Below are 22,899 nucleotides of genomic sequence, written 5' to 3'. Positions count from 1 at the left end.
CAACACTTGCTTTGCATTTCAGATTTTCAGATTGCAAAGCAACTGAAAAGAGTAAATATGCAAATCATGTGAAAGAATACACTTCGCTCTTTTCTTTTTGTATTAAACCACATTTCTTCTTGTTTTATTTCCACTAATGATGCAAACCTTAACAGCTAAACTATTGAAAACAAATGTAACACTGAACTCTGAGTGAATTTGTGTCTCCAACTAAACAGAAGCACTGTGTTATAAGATCAACATAGAGCATCTCTGTAGACAAAGTTTTGATCATTCATGACTTTATTCTAAATCGTAAACTATTAAAATACCCAAACAATAGACGTACTCTGCTGGGATTTCAAAAGGTAGCAGTTTGTCATTTTGGACCATAGAATTAATTTCTGGAGGGATGCTAAAAAATAAAATCTGTCAACTGCAGCATTTGGGGGGTTTTGTGCACTTCCACTGCAGCATCTCCCATCATTCAGGTGAATGTACTGTGTCGTTCACAAGGAGGCAAATGTTAGAGTGCCACCTTATGGACACTGTTAGTAACTGTTAAGCAAGAAAAACAAAAAGATGTCAATTGACTCAAAGAAACTGAAACAAATACAAAAACAAAATCAAGAAGCATATTTCACATTTATAAATTGTCAAGTTATTGCCTCTTATCACCATGGCTCCATTCAGAAGCATAGATAATAGGCACGATACACACCACACTCTGCTATAGATGTTATGACATCATGTTTTAGTAGCACAATCAGGAAAATCACTGTGAAGTGATTCACTCGGTCTGAAGAGCTCACCTCTTCTTTTAACTCCGCTTACTTATTTATAAAGGTAATTCAGCTAGTACAGTAAGCAGTCCACCATGCATGTGTTGTGCCAAGTAAAAACAGCATGTCTGAAAAACAATCAGCTCCAGCACCATCTCTCTATTGCTTTAATCACATACATTTAGACACGGCAACAATTACGTAACAAATTGCCATGGGAGGGGTACATTGCATGTATACAAGCGCAAACAAACCTTTATCAGTCTTTTGGTACATCACATTGAGGCAGCCCTTCTTTTGTCCACTTTTGGATAGTGATCATCCAAACAGCACGAGAAAGTGCACTAAACACTGCTCAATGAACAGACACGCATGGCTCACTTACATATGAAAAGATGAGCAAATAATGGAAAAAGGAAAACAAAACACCCAGCAACAATAAATCAGTCACTACTGCCAATGTTGAGCAACTGTCCCAAGGTGAGAAGGTTCATTTTAGTACCAATTTGTACATAAACAGATTTACAACATTGGTGGCCATGAATGTTTTAAGAAAAGAGGCTTCAGCCATCCAACAGGTTTACCATGAGTAGAAAAATAAAACATTTGGAAAGCCAATGTTTGCTCAGCCCCTATTTTAACTATGCAACAGCAGAAGCAGCAGTAGCCCTGGCCAATAGACTTTCTGGGCTACACAAAGATACACACACACTGTCACACATACATACAAACATACATGCACATATTCTCTCCATGTGTAAAAATAGAAGATTGGATACAGCTAGTATACTGATAGATAAATCTACTGCTTAAGGTGGACGTTTCAAATCTGCTCTTTTTTCCCCATTAACATCAATCAAGTATCTGTCTAAATCCGATAAAGATTTATACATCTTTTGCCACTTCTATACATTTTCTATAAAACAGACATGGCTTCAATTAACTGATGATCAACAGGCCTAAAATACTTCATAATTCTCCAGTGCACTTTTACAAAATCCATTTTATTTACTACAAAAAGAAAAAGAAAAAAAATTCAAGCAAATTAAATCAATCCGGTTGAAAGCTCACTAATGCGTCTCTGTATTGCTTGCTTGGAAAAACAGGGACCATAAGACACAGCAGGCACCCACCTGGGATGTCACAGTAGTAGAAATGATAGAACGATTACATTAATTAAACATCAGGGACGTGTAAGAATGATGGGTGACTGCTGCAAAGTGGCTCAAAGAAGCTACTAAGTAGAAGGGAATTTACATTCTGAAGCCCCACTTGAAAAATCTCAAATTTTGTGACTATATTTCTGGTCTTAGTGCACAGTAGAAAGTACCCCTGAGTTCTAGGACAGGGTAGGTGCTTTTTCATTTAGAGCACCGTTTAGGGGGAGGTTCGTGGCTGGATACATGCCTGGGGGTCCTTCAAGGCTCTTTAGCAAATGGCAGGGGCAAATATGGTCCTGGGCTAACAATGCTGTGGGAAGTCTGAGCTGAGAGGAAGTGTTATTGGGGGAATATGGTACAGTGGATAAGGCTCTGGTATACAATGACATGGTCATCCTTGGTCTCCCTCTCCCGGCTGCAACCACTCTTTCATATGCCATTGTAATTTCTAAGCGGCTTCATCACCAGGTTCTTGGGCTGGAGATTTTTTTTTTTCCAGATTGCATGTTACACTGATTCTGTGTTGTTTGCATTTTCTCCTCCCTCCCTTCCTACCTACCTTGTAGAAAATCCCTGCTCTGTATTCCTTTGTCCTACAGTTCATACAGTTTGATCTCTGGACTGCCATGACCCATCCCTCCCCTTGTTAATTTCACTGCTCAGTTCTCAGGTCCACAGATTCAATGACATGGCTGTCGCATCACCATCCCACCCACTCCTCCCCCCATAGCAGAAAGTATCAGTGTTGAGGGCTTTTAGACATTAATCAATGGGAATTTTGTCTTCTAGCTCCAGTGGGCTGTCCTCAGCGGGCTCCTCAATCTTTCCCAGCTCCTGCAGCTGTTGCCGCCTCTGCACCTCTGCCTTCAGGTTCTCCAGATCCTTTTGGCTGAAAGGGAAACACAAAAAAATAATATATTTCTGGTATAGCTTGACCATTTGATGTTGTCCATTCATATCTCAAATCTATTATAAAATGGCTTATATGAAGTCCTCATCAAACCCACACAGATGTGTCCACTTCTGGTCCTGAAGAGCCCCAGCACGGCATGTTCCCCACTTGTTCCATAGTTATGAAGAAGGTAGTGAAGGCACTACAGGGGCCAATTTACTGTGTATTGGATGATACTAAAACCTATTGCAGCTAAAACTTCATCGGGTTTAAAATTAAATGGGAATGAGAAAATAATTATAATGAACCTTTCTGTAAAGCCATTTTGAGGGATAGCTTCTTAATATAATCTAATGAAATCCAATCCAATACAGTTACATTAATTCCAAGGTTGTGCATTGTGTCAAATTTCTGTTGTGTCTCAAGAACATATTAAGTCCCTGCAGGTGTTCAGGGCATTAGGTTTCTCACTTTACCTGAGCGGTATAAAGATGATGCCGTTGATAATGTTGAGCTGTTCCAGTACGCTAGCCATGCTGGGAGCAGTAAACTGGAAAACAAGAGGGAAATAAAAAACATAGCATCACTACTAAATGGTGGAGATAAAACAGACATAAGAACAAAAACGTGTCTCGGCCGAGCAGTCACCTTGAGGGGCATGATGCTGGCGTTGGAGCCGTTCTTGTAGATCTCATTCATGGTTCTCTGCAGAGCTACAGCCTGTTGGGTGAGATACTTCAGGTACTCTGAGCTCTCCTTGGTTTTCTCATGTGCCTCACCCATCTAAGAAGAGAACCATATATATTTAAGATGTCACTTCATCACAACTGATAAAAGAAAAGTCAGTTCCCAGCAGTGTAGAGTCCGACAGGGCCCACCTGGTTCTTGTAAATGGTGTAACCCTCCTTCTCGTGCTGTAGTGCAGAGCGGAACTCGGCCTTACTCTCATAAACCCTCGCGACCAAATGATGGCTAAAAAGAATAACAAGGCACACATCCTGTAAGTCATCATATTAGTCAATATTAAAGCTACTATATATTTGCATATGGATGATGAATCTCTCCCCACCTTAGGGCCACTTTGAGGGACCGGGGTCCATGGTATTTTGTGTTGATGGTCAAGGCGTTCTCCAGGAATCTCAGTGATAAATCGTACTCCATCACTCCGTGCAGCACCAGCCCAATGTTACTCTGTGGAAGGACAGCCAAGAACAAAGACATTAAGTCTGTTAGGAGAGCACTGTACACCAAAACGTTTTCCTGTGGTAGGTTAAATTTTTAAAGACTTAAATTAGTCTCAAAGCTTAAGTTAAGACATGACTCACGTCTAGCAGTGCCATCTCTGGGTGGTCTTCCCCGCTCACCAGCAACATTAGGTAACGAGCGCGATAAAGCAGCTTCAGGGCAGTCGACAGCTGGCCATTGGCAAAGCAGTACAGAGCCAAATGCATCTAAGAAGTGAAGGGAACAAACCAGAACATACAGATTATATTAAGAGAGGAATGGTTAAACATCTTCAGCTATGACTGGGCAGCCAAAAATGTTATCACGAAAAAATATCCTTATCATTCAATACCGATTATTATCACGATGAGTCAAATCATTATTTCTTTCAAGTTTAAAGGCTTGAAAATTGAAAAAACAAAACAAAACAAACAAACTGTTAACTGTGGTTTTAACTCAATGCCCAGAACATGACAAACACTTTCCAAACAGTGGACCACTTAACAAATTTGAGATAGAACATTCAAAACAATTAGGATAAAACCTAATTTCAACAAATATGCATAAGTAAAATTATGTAAAATCTTTTTTCAGTCCCGTTTCCTCAACAAAATATCTATAGAAAAATAAAGTACTAATTTGTTCGTGATTCAAATTATTTAAATTAAACATTAATTGGGCATTTGTTATATTGTTATTGAGAAAAACTATATCGTGATTATTATCATTATTGTTTTATTGCCCGGCCATATCATTAGCATGAGCTAAATACTTCATACATATACTGTGAAAACTTACATATTCTTGAATTGTGTTGGGGTGCTCAATGCCGAGGACTCTTTCACTCATCAAAACAGCTTTTTGCTGGTTGCTGAGAGCCTGCGGGTTAATACACAAATACCATTTAGTGACATGCAATCAACTGGACACTATATCTAGCTCACAAAGTAAGAGCTGACATATTTCCTCCTACCTCAGGGTGGTCCCCCATGATGTAATTAAGGCGTGCCAGCAGGCGCAGGCAGGCACAGATCTCTACATGCATGGCTCCATACACATTGTTGAAGAGGTTAAGAGCCTCGTTGATCAGCTCACAGCCCTCCTTCAGAAAACCTGGGAATGAAAAGGAATGGTAGTTCTTAAAGTTAAGGGTCTTTTTCATTCCAAAATGTGTTCAGGTCTGTAAATGTTTATGTATGACTCAATATTTTGACATAAACATGTGTCACCTTGCTGCACTTTGGCCTGTCCACTCTGGAAGAAGTGGAAGGCATCTGAGGCTTTGGGGTTCACATGCTTCACAACAGGGAAAATATTCAGGATGTCTTCCTCTGTGAAGGCAGGCTTGTGGCGGCTGTCAAAGTTATACTCCTTTATCAGGATCTAAAAGGCAAAAGAAAAGTAGAGGAAACCTCATAAAGGCGATGGGTTAAAGAGGTGTCAGGGGTCACTATAGTCTAACTGAGTGTTACCTGGATGCCAGTTTTGACTGAAATTTCTCTGAGGAGAGTGATTTTCTGGAGGCCGTATTTCTCCACCACTTGGTCCACACTTTCACTGCACAACAAAATATTTGTTTGACAGGACATTTGCCACCAATAAAACACACAAAATGGAAAGTGGAAAAAGAGAGCTTTAACATTTGTTTCACACTAACAGATGGGGCCCTCACCACTGTAGGGTGAAGTGATAGTAGCTCTGGGCCTCAGAGGCAATGCTCTTCCACAACTCGCTGGGCGTCAGGCTAGCCCACGCCGTGTTGTCACCGCCGCCGGGGACCCTGTTGCGACGTTTGCGGCTTTTGCGGCGCGACACCAGCTCGTCAGGAGGTAGGTGGGCCACAGCGTCAGGGAAGGAGCTCAGGAAGCAGTTTAGGAAATGGCTTACAGCGGCAGAGAGGGCAGACAACTCCACACCCTAACACAATGATGATTTAATACATTAATCAAAATAAACGTAGGTTTGTCTTTTGAAAGAGGCTACATGATGTATGTTGGGTGTTACCAACCTGGAGGTATGTCTTGAAGATATGTTTTGCACATCTGGTGATCAGCTCACTGATTCCTATTCTCTAAGGTATGACAAAAGTAGATACTAGAATGACAAAACACAAGGGCACAAAGTATGTGACAGCGGTGTTTGGATTCTGGGCTTCAGACTCACATAGAAGTGATCTAGCTGGGTTTTTGCGGGGGTCTTGTCCACAAACTCCAGAACACTGCCCAAATAGCGAACATTGATGCCTCTCTGGCGCAAGGCCTCGGTCAGGGTGGCTCCATCCATGGGAAGAGCGCTGTGGTCTAAACAGTCTTTAACCTGGTCATAAAACATGCACACACATATATATGACTTTAAAGTGAGACGCACAACCAGAAACTTAACCCCCTACCCCCCTCTCCCCAGTATGACATGGATCTGTTGGGCGTGTCACTGACCAGCGAAGGGATCTGACAGGACACCAGGAAGGCAGCAGCGTCTTTGAGAAGCTGCTTCTGCTTCTGGACATCATCTGCGCTTTCGTCTGGGAAATGCACTCCTGGTTCAACAACACATACACGCACGGTCACTTCTGTGCTTATATTCTCTTGTGAACAAGTGTCATTTGCTCCAAAGATAGCTTGCAGGAAATTACACTGACAAATCTGACAATTCAGGGAATGAAAAGGGATGAAATACTACAGTTCTTGGCTGCTCTACCACTAAAAGGGTAATAGTTGAATTATCACTAATACTGCAGTTTCATAACATATCATCTCAAAAACAATTTGAGCTGAACACTGACCTGAATTCATTTATTGTCTTGGACTGGTTTGTCTTGAAACAATCTTTCTTATTCCTGCCTTTAAAATTTACATATCCTAAAGCTGCCCTAAAATCTTCCCCATGTATGATTATTAACCAGCTTTAATAATCCACAAAAACAGGAATGACACTAGTGGTCTAAAAGAGCAGTGCTGCAGCTTTTGGTTTTAGGTGTTGTGTCTGAGAATAAGAATCCAAATATTTCCCAACCTTTTGTTGCTATATAATGCTACTGCAAAAGGTTATTTTTCATCTTTGGTGGCCTCCTACATAGCTCATTGCAATATCAGTTCAACTATTTGTATAAGTAGCTCTCAGTGTTCACGCACTGTAAAGCTATTGTCAAGCTTTGTCGTGGTTCATATATGACTAATCTTCCTTGTCGCGCTTACCTGGGGAGAAGATGTCGGGGTTGAAGCGGATGTCAAAAGACGTGTTGCTGATTGAGCCTACTGCCTTGCAGGCATTGAGGACCACCTCGCGGCTTTTGGGATCTGTTTATAATTAGGAGCATATAGAAGGAAAAGAGAAAACCGATGACTAATGGCTCACTAATGTCAAGAAGCCAATTTTCTGTCACTTCCAACTCTCTGTGTCATTACTTATCTTATTGGTTTACAGTGCACATTAATACACAATGATGTAAATGTGCCAGAGTTAATGAGCCAATACAGCTGATCACACAATACAGACAGTATCAGTGATCTTATAATTCCATTTGTTTTTCCAGACAACTTCAATCATAAAATAGTAATTTGATAAGCTTACTATAGACATGGACTCAGTCGAGTACCCACCACCATTTCAAAGCTTTTGTTAAACAACTATAATCACTACAGATTAGGTCACTCTGTTTGACAAGCACATTACTGTGATTTAGGATCAACAGAGCAGCACACAAATCATTGAACATTTGGATTAATGGGCATTCAGTAAATTAGGTCAAATCACCACTGCAAAGGCAGGCTGGAACAGTAAAAGATTGTTGATTTTAGGCCAACACTCTTCCCCCACTGCAGGCTGAGGACTGAGCATGGACAGCTAGCCTGGTGGAAACAAGCCACTACGACTAATTTAATGCGCTACCTGATACTCTGCTGCTCTAATGCTATGGACACACACACACAAAAAGGCATTTTCTCTGAAGTTAGCTGCGCTAAGACAACAGATTCTTGGTTAAATACTTGATAGAACATTTTTTCTATGCAATTATCCCACAAGAGTAGCTCTCCCTGCGTTGTCCTGGCCTTATGTTTTGGGGGATTTTTGGACATACCAATACAAGATCCATCTTCGGCAACTAAGGTCTCCGCCAGCTCTTTGGCCTGAGCTAATCCTGGAATACTTTCCTCAAGCTCCTTACCCTCCAGTGGGCTCTTGCATTCGCCATTATGGGTGGCTGTGACATCTAGAGGCCCGTTTGTGGCAGGCGTCGAGGAGTTTTCTTCACCGTCAGTTGCTGCCTGTGAGGCAGCAGGGGTGGTGTTGTCTGTCTGGCTTGTGCTGTCTGTGGAGACCGCTGTTGCACTGGGAGAATCTGATGCAGTGGTTTGTGTCTGGGTTGTATCAGAATTGCTTTCTGAGGTTGTTTCAGATGTTTCTGTGATAGCAGGTGTATTAGTCTTAGTGTCCTTGTTTGCTTTCTGTTGCATAAGCTGCAACGCTGCCATTTTCATGAAGAGAAGATATCTGGGGAGGGACAAAAACAGTTAAACCACATGTTGACAACTCTCCTGATGATGGAAATGTGATGGTGCAAAACAGCACAGACTTCTACCTGTGTTCAACAAACGCCTCGATGAGCTCTTGGCGTAGACAGGCCAGGCGGTGGCGGTGCTGACGGGGGAAGCCTTGGCGCTGGCTCTCTGGAGGCAGCTCCTCTCCATCCACAGGCAGGAAATTGAGGTCAGGAGGGAAGGTACGAAGAAGGTCCAGGATATAGTGGCGGCCATCATTTCCGATGATGCCCTTACACTCGACAGAAGAGCACAGCTCCACTGTCTCGTTTTTCTCGTTCAGCACGTTGTGCCTCTGGACCTACAATTTACACCCAGTAAAATTTACTTGTTGGAGAGAAAAGGGATCCAACTACATAGTCTGTGGTGGGGTTCATCAGTCTCAAAGTAATCAGAAAAACAAGCCTTAAAGATTAAGGCAGCCCATATTCTAAATTTTTGTAAATGTCAACAAATGAAAGATCTACACCAACAACGTGTCTTAGCTGTTGTTGACAATAAGAAAAACAAAGAATATCACCAGACTTGCCATTTAAACATAAAAAAGGTATATACACTGTGAAATAACTGGATTATCCCCAAGTTAAATAATCACTTGATGGAGTCGTGTTACTGACCTTAAGTGGCCTGCTGGTCTTCTCCAACAGCTCCAGGTATTTGCTGTGAGACACAACCGTCTTTCCAAAGTCAATGGAGCCGTAGATGACGCTCTGCTCCTGCTCACGCTCCAGGATACCGGGGATGATGGACTGGGCAGTGACACGGTAGCCTCTGTAGTCCACCACTACTGTCCCCAGAGTGTAGAGTCCCTCCACGTCCACTGCCCCATAAGCCCGTACACCATTCAAGTCATTGGTGGGTGCGGCGTGGGCGGCGGCATCCCCACCCAGTTCTCGATAGTGGTCCCGCACGTCGAAGCCCAGGCTGAAGAAGATGTTGTTCCAGATGAACATCTGCATGCGTGTTTCCTCACCGGGGTTGATGGCCATTACGTTACCGTCAATGACTGCCATGGCGCCTCGAGTGGCAGCTGCTGCAAAGTCACTGTGGACCTGCAGGATAAAAAAACAAACTGTATTAGTGATTTCGAAGAAGCTGTTACACATTCAAAAGCTAGATATTTACACATGATATTGTCCATTAGCAGGATGAGTCAGCAGTTTGGGTGATTCATCATCATCTGGTCTCCGCTGTTGGTTGTGTAAAGCAGATTCTGTGCTTGAAGGTTGATTTAACAGCATCTGTTTTACCAAGTAAAGCCGCTATAACCTGAAGTACATTCACACAATGGGACACAAAAACCCGGAGGGCACTACCTTGAATATGGCCCTCTCCCTCAGCAGGCGTTCAGGCAGGTTCTTCCGGGGCAGCTCTCTTGTGGTCTGCAGCTCCTCGTTCCAGTCTCTGGTCTGAAGATATAATGGCACAAAAAACGTATTAATACTAGAAAAACGTTCTTGATCTGCCTGATGTGCTGCTGTGGTCAGCTGTGCCCACCTGTCCAGGTATGTGCTCCTCATAACCCAGGCGGGAGGTGTAGGCGTCCTCAGCTCGAACACAGTCCATTGCGTGGTCTACCTGCGGAGCTGTCCAGCTGTACACCTGGAAAGGTGTGGCTATCCTCTCAAATGGGTGTCTCTGGACCCTGCCACAAAAACACAGGAAAGAAAAATTGCATTCATTTGCGCGGGCTCTTTTCGTACATGAGGCAGTTTATCTGAAGTTCACTTTGTGTGTTCCTACATATTCAAAACCTAACCAACCTATAATGAGAACTACAGAGTCCTCAGCCGTATTTCTTATTTAGTTTGTTTTCTTTTTGTGCTTTAAGACTTTGACCTACAGCATCCAGACCAGATCTTGAATGTAAAAGACAATATGTTTTCACCTAGTTAAATAAAGTTAATAAATGAACGAACTTTAGAATGATCACAGAAAAGAAGCACTTTAAAACAGAAATGCAACAAAAGCTGGGTTTCGACCAAAGGAACTTTACCCCGGAAATAGGAACGTTTGGAGGAACTCACTGCATTCCCACCAGAGGGACCAGGGTCTAAATGTAGTTCTGGGGTCTTCATTTTACCCCCTAAAAAGACCCTGCTCAGGGGGTAGTCCTTTCCGAAAGTATCGGGTACTTTGGGGGGGGGGGGGGGGGGGGGGGGGGTGGGGGGGGGGCGGTTCTTGCCTTGCAGTGAATTTCTGAATGGGCGAGTAGAGGCTACTGGCTTTAACTGGAGAATGTCGAGTGTTTGTCTGCTACTGCTCCTCTCTTTTCCACCATTGTTTGCAAACCAATAAATCACAATCAGCAGTCAAATAGCACACGTCTCGCCACTGTCCACCTGAGATCAATCGTCGGCATTAAATGTAAATAGCAGCCAGCCTGGGTGTGTTTACAGCGAACAGCTGATGGAGTTACTACTGGGTCCAGAGTTGTTGTTTTTAAGTTATTAGTCAGGAAGTTTCTACACAGAGCCGAAGTCGGTCTCCTCTTCAAAACCAGCTGAACAGCTGATTACAGCAGGTAATAAAGCTTGTTAAAATTACGTTCCTCCGACACTCAGGCGACACAGACGTGAGTCCTGCAGCTGATGTTTTAATGTTAACCTTCCAAACTGTAGCAATTTTATTTTTGCGTTGTTTTATCTGCGCTGGAGTCATTTTAAGAACTTGATGGTTTTATCCAGTTTGTTATCGACACATGTCTCGCGGATGTCTGCCTGAGATCGTATGTCGGCATTAAATTTATAGCTGGGAACAGCAGCCAGCGTACAGCAGTGTGTTTACAGCGCAGCTGATGGAGTTGCGCTAAAAACGTCTGTAACGAGACACTGCGTCGGTGACGACACTATGGGAACGCCCCTGGGCGTGGCAGGGCTGAACTATGAATGAAACTACTCCAATCCTATTGGTGTTACTAGAACGGTAATGTGTGACGGCGTAACTGGAGGGGGTATATAAGCACGCCGGCACATAAGACACATTAGCCCTTTCTATGAACCAAGGCACTCCAGGCGGGGTGAGGTGTGGTGGACCGACGCAGTGTCACGTTCCCCTTCTCGGGGAACAAGGGTTACATACGTAACCGGAGACGTTCCCCTTCGAGGGAACTCGAACTGCGTCGGTGACGACACTATGGGAACGAGAATATCCACTTAGGCCGCACCGAAACCCCGCCTGCCCCCAGCATGCAGAACCTGACGGCACGACTAGGAGGAGAGCGCACGGGTGCCGGGTGCAGAAGGAAGGTCCAGACTGTAAAACCGGATAAAAGTGTGAGGGGTGGCCCAGCCAGCCGCATCACACAAATCCTTGAGTGACGCCCCTGCGAGGAGGGCCCTAGAAGCCGCCATGCCTTGAGTAGAGTGCGCCCTTACGGCCATAGGTGAAGGCAAACTGCGCACCTGATAGGCCAGGGAAATAGTCTGAACGATCCAGTTGCTGATGGTGTGTTTAGAAGCGGGGAGCCCAGCCTTGGGGGACCCGAAACACACCAGCAACTGGTCTGCTTTCCTCCACCGGGAAGACCTCAGAGTGTAAATACTCAGTGCTCTGACAGGGCAGAGCAGATGAAGTCTCCCGTCACATGAGGTGGGGGATGAAACGCCTGCAGCACCGTGGACCCTGCCAGTCTGGCCGGAACCTTAGGGACATAACCTGGACAAGGGTGCAGGATGGCCCTGACCCTCCCCGGGGCAAACTCCAGGCATCGGGGAGACACCGAGAGTGCCTGGAGATCCCCCACCCTCCTCAGAGAGGTGAGAGTGAGGAGAAAGGTCATTTTAAGGGTCAGGTGTTTGGCCTCAGCCAACTCCAGGGGTTCGAAGGGGGCCTCAGCCAGCACTTCGAGAACCACTGCCAGGTCCCAGGTGGGAACCCTGGAACGAGTCAGGGATCTCATCCTCCGGGCTCCACCGAGGAAGCCCACAACCAGCGGAAGCCTCCCCAAGGGCCCATCACTCAGAGGGGCGTGGAATGCTGCAATGGCAGCCACATATACTTTGAGCGTGGACGGGGAGAGGCCAGCGGAGAAACGGTGCTGGAGGAACTCCAGTATCACAATTACCGAGCAGGTAACTGGGTCCACCGCCCGTTCTCTGCACCAGGTGGTGAACACATTCCACTTCAGGCCGTACATCCTTCTCGTGGACGGGGCTCTGGAGCTGAGCAGCGTTTCGACTGCTCCTGTCGTCATTTTTGTGCTGCTTTGATTTTAAGAACTTTATGTGTAATGAACTTTATCGCATGCCTCCTCATTATACTCCCACACAAAAAAGCTGCTTTAATGGTCAAACACAGCCTGTAGTTTTTAATTATATTCCAGTCAAATCTGATGTTCATTTATAAATGTTGCTCATGGATAGTGGTTACAAATAATGATGCCTGATCATTGCTGTGTACAGCATACAGGCCTACAGCCTACGTCAGCTGGTAAATTTGCCTAATCTTTGCAGGTCTTTAGACCACGGTGGAAATGCACACAACAGTGGGCTGAAGGAACCATTTAGTTCCTTGAAAAGAGATCTGGGGACTTACAAGTCCTGGGTACTTTTGGTCGAAAAGCGCCTTATAGTAAAGGGAAGAAGTTTTTGTACAGCGCAGAGAGAGTAGGGAAGGTTGTGAATCAGCAGGGATACACTAAGGTTTTAGAAAAGATAACTTTGTTGTTTTGAATTCCTCAGACACAATAAAGTCAGGATGAAGGGGAGTTGACTGCTGACAGGGAAACTAAAGGCGAAGAGATGTTTTTACCGTTTCTTCTGCAGGGCAGTGAAGTTCTTCTTAAAGGCAGGGCTGATCTGGCTCAGCAGCTCCACCAGAGAATGGCTCAGGAAGCTGGGATTGGCTGGTTTAGGATTGAAGGTATAGGTAGTCGATCTGGAATACACACAAGCACATTTTTTATTATAGCATGTTATTTTGGCTTTTTTTTTTTTATAACAAATAACATAAATATTTGTCTCACTGACAAAGAAGAGCTGTTGTTTATTGCCATGACTGCCAAAGTGTATTAGAGAGAAAAACTTCCCAGCAAATAAAGCCTGGATCAACTTAGTTTTTCAATTTAAACAGACGCCCATCTAGAAATTACAAAACCCTAAAACACAAAAAAACATATAATGGCTGTGATCCAGAAAGATAACTCTGCTCCAAACACCGCAGCATCTTTCCCAATTCTACTTCCCAGTGTAATCCTATTAGACCTCATTAATTTGACTGTTAAATCCTAAACTAATCCAATATTAGGATCCTGAAACTGTTAATACATCAGTGTTTGTGCTGTACATCTATATCAACACTTACCACACTATTACTGACAGAGTAACTCACACTTAGGATAAGCTAATCATGGATTGACTGCAGCTAAATAAATTCATTTAATGGCATCTTGAATGACAAACACTATGGAGCAGCGTAAGTCATTATGCATAACAGTAACTGACAAATACTTTGTGTGTAAACCATGTATGAAGAGAATGCGGAGCTTAACGGCAGAGAGACCACTGCAGTCAAAACATAAGGAGCTGTAAGGAGACTGAGATATTGACTGACTGGTTGAGGTAGAAGCCGCGTGTCGAGGCAGTGATGCTGACATGGCGCTCCTCCACAGTCACCATGTACAGGTACATTAGGTCACCGTGCATCTTCCTGTTTCCAGGTGGAGGGTTCCAGCCGCTCATGGTCAGGACCTTCAGGCACTGCAAAGGCTGTTGGGGTGTTAAAACCATTAGCCAAAAGGAAAGAATGAAAAAAAAAAATGCAGTTGCTTATTTGACTACTGAGACTTTAAGTTTGAGTTTGGCTTTTACTATAAATGGTATTGTTTGACAGAGAATATATAATTTCCACAAATTGGACCACATGTAGGGCCAAGACTGCGCTGCTCCTCACCTTCCAGTCCTTGTTCTGTGGCTGGAGGGGCACCAGGGGGCGATCTTTGCTGCCGGGCAGGATGTGCTCTGGAGGCGTGCAGTCAATCTGCTCCAGCTCGTTGCCCTTTTTCTTCCGCTTACCGCTATCTGCAGCCACATGAAAACAAGCAAGGTGAGCGCCTGCAGCCCACCTGCCTGTTTTGTCAGCCATGCTTAATACTGTATATTAACATGCAGGACACAGGCTGTGCTGTCCACCCTAAATGTCACACACGCATGGTGTCATACCTCCGAGGTCTCCATCAGTGAAGATGCTGAGGAAAGAGAGGGAGTTGCAGTCCACTCCATTGTAGGCGTCTGAGGGGTCCAGACTTTTCAACAGGTCTCTGATGTGACGCACATGGATGCGGGCCTCGCGCACTGTGTACGGCTCTGAAGAAACGAGTGAGTAAAAACAAAAAATGGGCAGTGAGTGGTTGGTAAGTACCAGATCTAGCTAATGAACACTTGTAATGAACAGTAACTCAATTTAGTTTAGTCTTTGCCAACAAATGAAAGCTTAAAAGCATAATGTATTTATCAATTAATACAACTTTCCTGTATCCATACGTGTGATGGTGAAAATCTAACATCACCAGATTTATTGTGGCTGAGGTTGAGAAATGTGACACAGGTTTGTCAGGTTGCACCTGCTGTCTGACTTGAACACCTTCATTAATGTTATACTTGTTTTCACACTACCTGGTTAGGCAATGACAGTTTCATTGCATACCAACGACGAAGGGGTGAAATGCAACACCAGATGCTTTGTCATGTTTGGTGTAGTTTCAATGTATGGAGCGTTGCAACTTTATGTACATCCTTAACAGACATTTTATGAACTTCTACTTATTCTTTCAGGGAGGACAGTGACTATGAGTATCGTCTATTAAACAGGTAAAAGTTCTCTACATTGTCTAGAATAGTGCAAGTACTATGATTACAGCTTGACCTTTCCAAGTAAGTATACATATTTTATTTTTCCTCTTTGCACCTCAAGGGCAAGACAGACAAATAAGTGTGAAGAAAAGAAGAAAAGCCTCTGAATCTGACCTTCTACCACTTTGAGCAGTGAGCCCTCCTGCAGGCCCTCAATGGACTTGAGCTCTGCAAAGTTGTCGAGAACGTTTCCGTCCAACTGCAGGGAGAAGCAGGTGCGGTGGCAGGTGTCCTCACGGTCCATCAACACCTGATGGATCTCCTGTACCATTTCCTGGGGAGAGACCTGATGTGGGGGAGGGATGGAGATTCAATGATATAGAGTAAAGCTTCAGAAATAGGTGCAGCTTTATTTAGGCTGAATTGTCTATTTTCTAGTTTTAAATACATTTCTTACATATTTTTCATGTTCATACTGCAGTGTAACCAGGTGTTCAGACCAAGAAACAAAAATACAAGGTATTAACCAAGGCCTAAAGAATTGATGCTTGTGAAAAGCAAATTACCTGCAGGTCAAATGGCTCTGTTCCCGGTGCCTGGACCTTAACAGTGAAGCCTGTGTCCTGGATCACTATCACTTCCTGTTCGTTAGAGTCCTCTCCTCCGTCCGTCTCACCGTTCCCATCCTGCTTTGATTCTGCCTCCTCCGTGTGCCCATGAGCCCCATCACCATTCACCATGGCTGTATCTGTACTGTGCCCTGCAATGGAGGAGACACAACGGGTCATCAGCGAACTTTACATCTTGTGACAGAGAATTCTGAACAAAGACACAGTTAAAAACATTCAAACCACTTGCATGACTCAGACATAAAAACACAATACAAGCAGAGAACTGCTTCAATGACAATCAGATGTGTTGTGGACAAACAGCTCTGTTCTCCACAATCTACAACTGCCATTACTCAATAATCTGACAGTGAACACCACCTTCAGACAGCCAGCCATGCAAAGCAAGTTATCATGACAACATAAACACCAGACTGTTTTCTACCACATGAGAACACAGAGAGAGCTGCCAAGCAGCCAGGTCACAAACAAAGCACACCGACCCAGAGGCTGGATGACCTAATCAATGACGTTCTGAAGTATTTATGAATGGGTGAACAGAGCCAACAAAGCTCAGCTACAGTACACCAGTATTATGGTGTTACTACATTTAATTAAATTGCAATTGAAGACTCAATTGAAGACTCCACGACTTAACTTCTAAAAATCATCAACTGTACAAGCATCATCCGTCAAAAGGAGGTCAATCTCCTTAAACTGAAACTAAAACACACAGATCAGTAATGATTGTGTAAAAACCTTTGACAATAAGTAACCCAGCGTTCTTTTTCAGCTGATCCAGACAGAAAGTTTCTCATTTCCAATACCAACCTGCTGAAACCAACACTGTTGCAACACTGGAGGGAGCTTAGCCAGGGCAGCCTTGAGGGATTGAATACAAAAGAATTCAGCATTCACAAGACAGAATTATTGGTCACTTGCATGGCTGACTGTGGTAAAAACAATGCCTGCACGTCTGCTATTAACCATTCAGCAGCTGCTCTTACTCCTTTATGGTCATTCAATCTCTCAGAATGACAGTTACTCATTATCTTTATAAAATAAGCATGAAGTGGAAAATCTGAACTAATGAATGAAGACCTGGTCTCATTATTGAAATTATTCATCCATTATATTTATTATGATATAAAAGGTGAGACGAAAACAACATGAATAAAAATTATTAATTCAAAAGGCGCAGGGGCATAGGATATGGATGTTAAGACACCTGTTTTCTCTCACTGGGACACAAGTGCTGCCAGCCAGTGTGTCCTTGCTCACTGTCAAGGGTAAACAGCGTCAGGGTTACTGAAGAGACAGGGCCAGAGGGAGAGGAGGGGTCTCATAACTGGACCAGGGTGGAAATGAACAGCAATGAAACAGTGGAGGAGTGGGGGAAGAGAGGGGCGATCGGCCAAGCTCTGAACAGCAAACACAACAGCTTCAGAGCAAAGTTAACAGAAGAGAATAAAGGCTTAGTCTTAAGTGTTTCATTGTAGCAGTCTTTGTTTTCAGTATCATTGCAGAACATTTTATTTGTTATCAGATCCAAGCTCTTTTCTGAGATTGAGACAATGCATATGGCTTACTTTAGCAATTCTCCTTCTTAAACCTGCAATACCTGGTTTCTTGGCCACTTGGAGGAAGCGGAAACAAACTGTGAGCACAAAAATTACATGTCTTGATATGTTGAACGTGTTGGAAAATGGCTGCTTATTTACCCATAACATTAGCATTAATTTGGAGTCATGCTTGTTTACTAAAGTTCAATATTTATTTTCTTTTTGCTCCGTTTTTGGTCTCCACCAGCTCCTGAAGGAAATATGTCTCTTTAGCTGCTAAATGCTTCACTGTGTTAACTAGCTAGTCAGCAACTGTGTCTGTCTGCTGTTGAGCAGATGGTGTACAATGTGTTTTTAGAGTTTTTTTTGTTGAAAACAGCCACCTGCTGCAGCTGAAAACGACACTATGAAAGGTGAGAGTGAACCAAAACAGTACAGTTTAGGGCCAGACAGTCAAACAATGAGCTGAAACACATGATAAAGCATTAAGCTGCAGATTCAGGTGACAATTCTCTGTAGGTTCATCACTACAAGCAGCCCACATCACACTGGTCACATAGTCTTTGTAGTTAACTCCTAAATTATGACAACAAATTATGGTTCAGTTATAAGGGACAACAAATGGAGGCGGTGTGGTGCAATAGGGAATATCAAATAAGGTATTTTTATGTTTTTAGCCAATAGCATTCACCACATCAGTCAGGCAAGAGTACAAAGTGCCAGAAGCACTATGATTGATGATGCAATCCAGCAGCCCATGTGTTGCAAAACTGACCCATTTTTCCCCACATCAATGGAAGAAAGTTCAGTAGGAAGAGAGAATGGAATGGTCTAACAGTGACCAGGCCCAATCTCACGTCTGATACGGTTTTAAAAGGAGGAAGGAACAGAAATAAAAATGCCTCAGAGGTGTCATATTTTTACTACATGCATTTCCTGTTGAAATGAGAAGGTGGTGAGACAGGGTGAGAGAAGTTTAATCTGATCTAATGGGAGAGGCAGGACTGCCCAAAATCTGCCGTCTCTGGTTAGCATTTTTTCCATTAAGGGATGTCTGTGGAAATCCATTAAAGATATTCCATTAAAGCAAATGTGATGTGATAGATACCCAAAAACTTAATTTCTTGTAGTTTATTGTCAACCATCAGAGGTTTTAGAGACTCTCACGGTAACATCTAGTTGGGTTAGGCTGATTGAGCATGACTGTTAAACGGCACCCCTGGATTTAGCAGATTTTTGAATCACTGTGATAGGAAGTATGACAGGTATTTAGTTCACTTGATTGGCTGAAAACAGATATTCCCATCTAACTAGTATTAAGTATTAATGTATTCAGTATGATATAAAAGTGTTTCATATGCTGTTAATATTTCTGTATCATCCACCCCTATTGCATCATATTAAAAATATAATTTTATTTCACTTAAAGCAAATATTTTGGTTTTATATTATAAGCATAACCTATTCAGCTAACACATATTCAACTCAGCTTTAAATCTTAAATCCTCATTAAAACTCAACCGGCCAGCTTGTCTTAGTTCCAAAACTTGATCAACTATCAGTAATTTGAAATTTATTTACTTTTAATTTGCAACATTTAGAACAGTTAAAAAAAGATACACAAAAAAACTGATCTGAGAGGCTCAATCAACCAAAATCAGTAAGCAGTGGAGTAAAGATGTGTCATGACACCACACGACCTGAAGGGAATCAATAAAACAAGGACACCAATCAGGTAAAGACAGAAGAGAGGTAAAAACCAGACACAATGGAACACTGTCCCACTAAACCTTCCTCTGACTCAAACTGTTGGCTGAATTGATACTTTGAAATTAGCTTCTCTTTAGTTCGTTACCCTGTCCCACACTTCTCTTGATAACAAAAAATAAATAAATCCCACAACCAGCTATCTATCTATCCTGCAATGAATAAAATAAAAACACTCAACTATAAAATAGCATGTGATAGTTTTAATCATACAATTTTGAGTTTAAGTTACAATTTTGATAATTAAGTGATCAATTTAATGCATTTACAAGCAAAAATGTCAAACACTCCTTGGTTTCGGCTTCTCATATGAGGATGTGCTACCTTTCTCTGTTTTATATTATTGTCTATTAAGTATCTTTTCAACTGTTGATCCAACTAAATAAAGCATTTAATTATTAGCCTACATCATGGGCTCTGGGAACTTGTGATGGGCATGATAACTGATAATGAAAATAATCATTATTGGTTGATCGACACTATAAAAGCTGCAGAGGGAAATAAATCAAAAACACAGATGTTTAGCCTGGATCATGAGATGACTTCTTCAACAGGAAATTAAAAAAAACAAAAAACATACTGCACAGCTTATTCTCTTTAGGCCTCCATAAAAGCACTAAAATGAAACAGTCTAACATGGGGTAATATGTTAAACATTTTAGGAACCATTGCAATAGATGATGAATACAGTAGCTTTAACTGTGGACTGGTGACAGAAACATGTAGCCATGAGGAGTAGTGCCATGGTGTCCGTGATTCCTGGGTTGAACCAGGTCACTCTTCACCCCATGGGACCATTAAACCCCTTTAAACCACTAATAGTGGCCCTCACCTCGATCTGTCTGCTCTGCCGTGTGCGGCTAGTATGTCCTCCTACAGTCCAGGATCATCCTTGGCATCAGACATGTTTAGGCCATCTATTCTGTCACTGTCTTTCATGGAAAATTTCGATTTTCTGTTAATTTTTTAATCATCTGGGCCATAAAATGTCCATTCCTAAAGTGCAAGATGATACCATCAGGTTGCTTGTTTTGTCTGACCAACAATTAGACTAAACATATTAAGTTTATCGTCACATAAAACAAAGACGAGAAGCAAATACTCATAACTGAGAAGCAGCAACCAGAGAATATGTGCCATTTTGCTTTAAAACCAAAGAAACACCGTTAATTATCAATCAAAAAAAAAAGCTGTCATTGCTGTGTTCATTGACGAATCGTTTTAGCTGTAAAAATGGAAAATCCACTGATCTCTGGCTTGTGGGAGGACTGAAAGAATAGACAGCACATACAATAAGTCATCATCCAGTCAAATAACCAAAATAATTAACATGCAATCAGCATAAACTCACTCACTCTGAAATGACACAGGCAGAGACAATTCAAGGTCCCACATGTGACACACACACACACACGGACAGGCTGCAGCACTGACTCTTGGTGCTCTATAAGTTGTGTAACGTTAACTTCACCGGCTGACAGTCCACGTCTCCGTAAAATCTGCGTCTAACGACAACGTCCTGCTGCTCGCTGCTCGCCGCCGCCGCCACTACTTATCTTACAGTATACTCACCAGCTTACACGGCTGTTCATGTATTATTAGCGTAACCTTCCCTCTCACTGTGCATGCACCATCATGACTTTTCTACGACAGCCAGCTTCCGCTTCCCGGTCGAAGAGGGACACTCGATCTAATCTTCCGCGGCGGGGGAGGAAGGGCGAGTTGATGCGTTTCCACCGATCGCAGAGCACTTCATCCAGCTGACACCTCTTAAAGTGCACTTTTAAAATTAAAATAGGAGCTAAAACATCCTTCACATAGCCAGTCTGACACACATCCCTGAGATAAAATGACTTCACGTGTACGAACCCCCCTTTGTTCGTGTGTGCAGTGTGCAGCTCCACTGAAGGTGACCTTCAATTCATTCCTCTGGCATGCTGTTACCGGCTGTTACCGAACATGTGCGTCAACGCGAGTTAGCACAAGACAATACAGGTGCTATAGACCCGGGTATGTTTGACCTGATAAACACCCGTTTTCAGTGCCTGTTGTCTTCTTTTTGGTAGCCTGACGCGACGCGTTGACAAGTGACACGAACGGCTGCTTACTAGTTAGCTGATTAGCCAGTGAGCTAACTAGCTGCATACTCAATGAGGGAGGCTGATGTTAGCATCCCGGCTAACTTGTTTGGGTCAGCCTGGTTTGCTTGCAGTGTCAGTTTAAGGTTGCTTTAACCCATGGATGTAGAAATGGATGTGATACTGTGGAGGTTGCTAGCTTGCTAATTAGCACAGAGGAGTCAAGACATAGCCGTTATCAACACTAGACAGCTAATTAGCAGATGGTGCAAGGTGGATCTAAACTTGGAGAGTCTACCAAGGAGGTGGTTGGAGGGGCAGAGGAGGGGTAAACCACCACAGACCTCTACCTTTGGTCTGAGTCATATAAGTTACCAAAGCATATGGAGGTAAATGTCGTCAGCTTTAGTGAATGCTATGCAACAACACATTGAATAAACCACACTGTTAACAGATAATGCACAGGTATACTGGCTGTATGAAGTTGTACCGTTACTGTGTACATGCTGATAGGTGTAATCAGTGTATTTATTATGTCTGTTAGGTGATTTAACAGCAGGTTTGAATGAGTCAATAGTTAGTCTACTGCAGAGTCTCACCACAGCCGCAGGAATCCTTCAGACGTGTCCTGCTGGTTTCTTTGCTGTCCTGGGCTCCATCCCCGGCTTCATCCGCAAGATCAACCGGATTACAGTTAGGCACTGACGCCGGGATGTCATCTGTCTTGCTCACCATGGTCGGCAGTCAGTGTGGCAACAGAAATCCCCAAGCAGCGTTGCTTGATTATGTGAGTCTGTGAAAGAAATTACGAAAAAATCTGCTTATCCGGCTAACGCAAGCTAGCTGGCTACATGCGAAGGGTACAAGCTTACAAAAACAAGTCTACCGAGGAAGGACAGTGCTGTACATGGTGGTGATCACACGTGGTTTCTCCCCTCCCCTTGACCTCTTTGCCTTTGCGTTGCACTTCCCCACCCACTCAGCGTGGCACTACGGGAAGCCACATGAGACAAATTGTTATTTTTACAAACTCCTCTTTGATTTTTTGTCGTTGAACAGTGTAGATTTTCTTCTGCATTGGAAGAAAAAATGAGAACAGTGGCTCAGTGGAAAGACAAAATCAACACAAATACTCTTACTCTTAATTATTAACATCACAAAAATTGACTTGACTGACCTTTGACTTTTGCAGCTCACTGAATACAGAAGTGGCCTCCACACAACTCCTTGTTGACCAAATTATGGATATTTAGCTGAGGCCAGATAAACATAACCCCCAACCCCAATTGGTAAATATGCAACATAAAATAACAACACAACACAGGGACCCTCTTCAAGATAGGGCATCGGGACTCACTTTAACACCCTTATGTCTATTAACATTTTAGTAGTGCATACTCTCAAATTCTCAGTTAACTAGTTTCAAACCAGTGTACACACAATAAGCCTGGTGTTTTAGGGGCCAGTTGGTATTTGTATATTGGGAGCAGTTTGCCTGTTTATGAAATGATAAACATC

The 22,899-nt window shown here is 43.1% G+C and overlaps 1 protein-coding gene across 5 annotated transcripts; it reads right to left on the bottom strand.

Moving 5' to 3' along the window:
- Positions 1 to 605: 605 nt before the first annotated feature.
- Positions 606 to 22,289, bottom strand: cluha (clustered mitochondria (cluA/CLU1) homolog a). Of its 5 annotated transcripts, XM_046073138.1 has the most exons (28): positions 22,268 to 22,289; positions 21,981 to 22,174; positions 15,933 to 16,126; positions 15,541 to 15,712; positions 14,737 to 14,880; positions 14,468 to 14,595; positions 14,129 to 14,283; positions 13,328 to 13,453; positions 10,073 to 10,220; positions 9,892 to 9,984; positions 9,193 to 9,627; positions 8,617 to 8,876; positions 8,116 to 8,528; positions 7,232 to 7,333; positions 6,473 to 6,573; positions 6,201 to 6,353; positions 6,046 to 6,108; positions 5,710 to 5,954; positions 5,510 to 5,594; positions 5,267 to 5,420; positions 5,011 to 5,150; positions 4,836 to 4,916; positions 4,139 to 4,264; positions 3,883 to 4,004; positions 3,692 to 3,785; positions 3,462 to 3,596; positions 3,290 to 3,363; positions 606 to 2,810 (listed from the first exon to the last, which is right to left on the bottom strand). In XM_046073138.1, exons 2-28 carry the CDS (start codon positions 22,114 to 22,116, stop codon positions 2,684 to 2,686), a joined length of 4,206 nt encoding a protein of 1,401 aa, XP_045929094.1. In that variant the 5' UTR covers positions 22,117 to 22,174; positions 22,268 to 22,289; the 3' UTR covers positions 606 to 2,683. The 5 variants fall into 5 exon arrangements, with proteins under 5 accessions (XP_045929094.1, XP_045929096.1, XP_045929098.1 ...); XM_046073140.1 differs by lacking the exon at positions 22,268 to 22,289 and having other exon boundaries at positions 8,203 to 8,528; positions 21,981 to 22,247; XM_046073142.1 differs by lacking the exons at positions 21,981 to 22,174; positions 22,268 to 22,289 and adding an exon at positions 20,876 to 20,972.
- Between the last annotated feature and the right edge of the window lie 610 nt (positions 22,290 to 22,899).

Source organism: Micropterus dolomieu, linkage group LG17, assembly GCF_021292245.1.
Source record: "Micropterus dolomieu isolate WLL.071019.BEF.003 ecotype Adirondacks linkage group LG17, ASM2129224v1, whole genome shotgun sequence".
In the NCBI taxonomy this organism is placed as follows: domain Eukaryota; kingdom Metazoa; phylum Chordata; class Actinopteri; order Centrarchiformes; family Centrarchidae; genus Micropterus; species Micropterus dolomieu.
The sequence above is the reverse complement of the archived record's forward strand: the minus strand, read 5'-3'. Positions and strand labels throughout refer to the sequence as shown.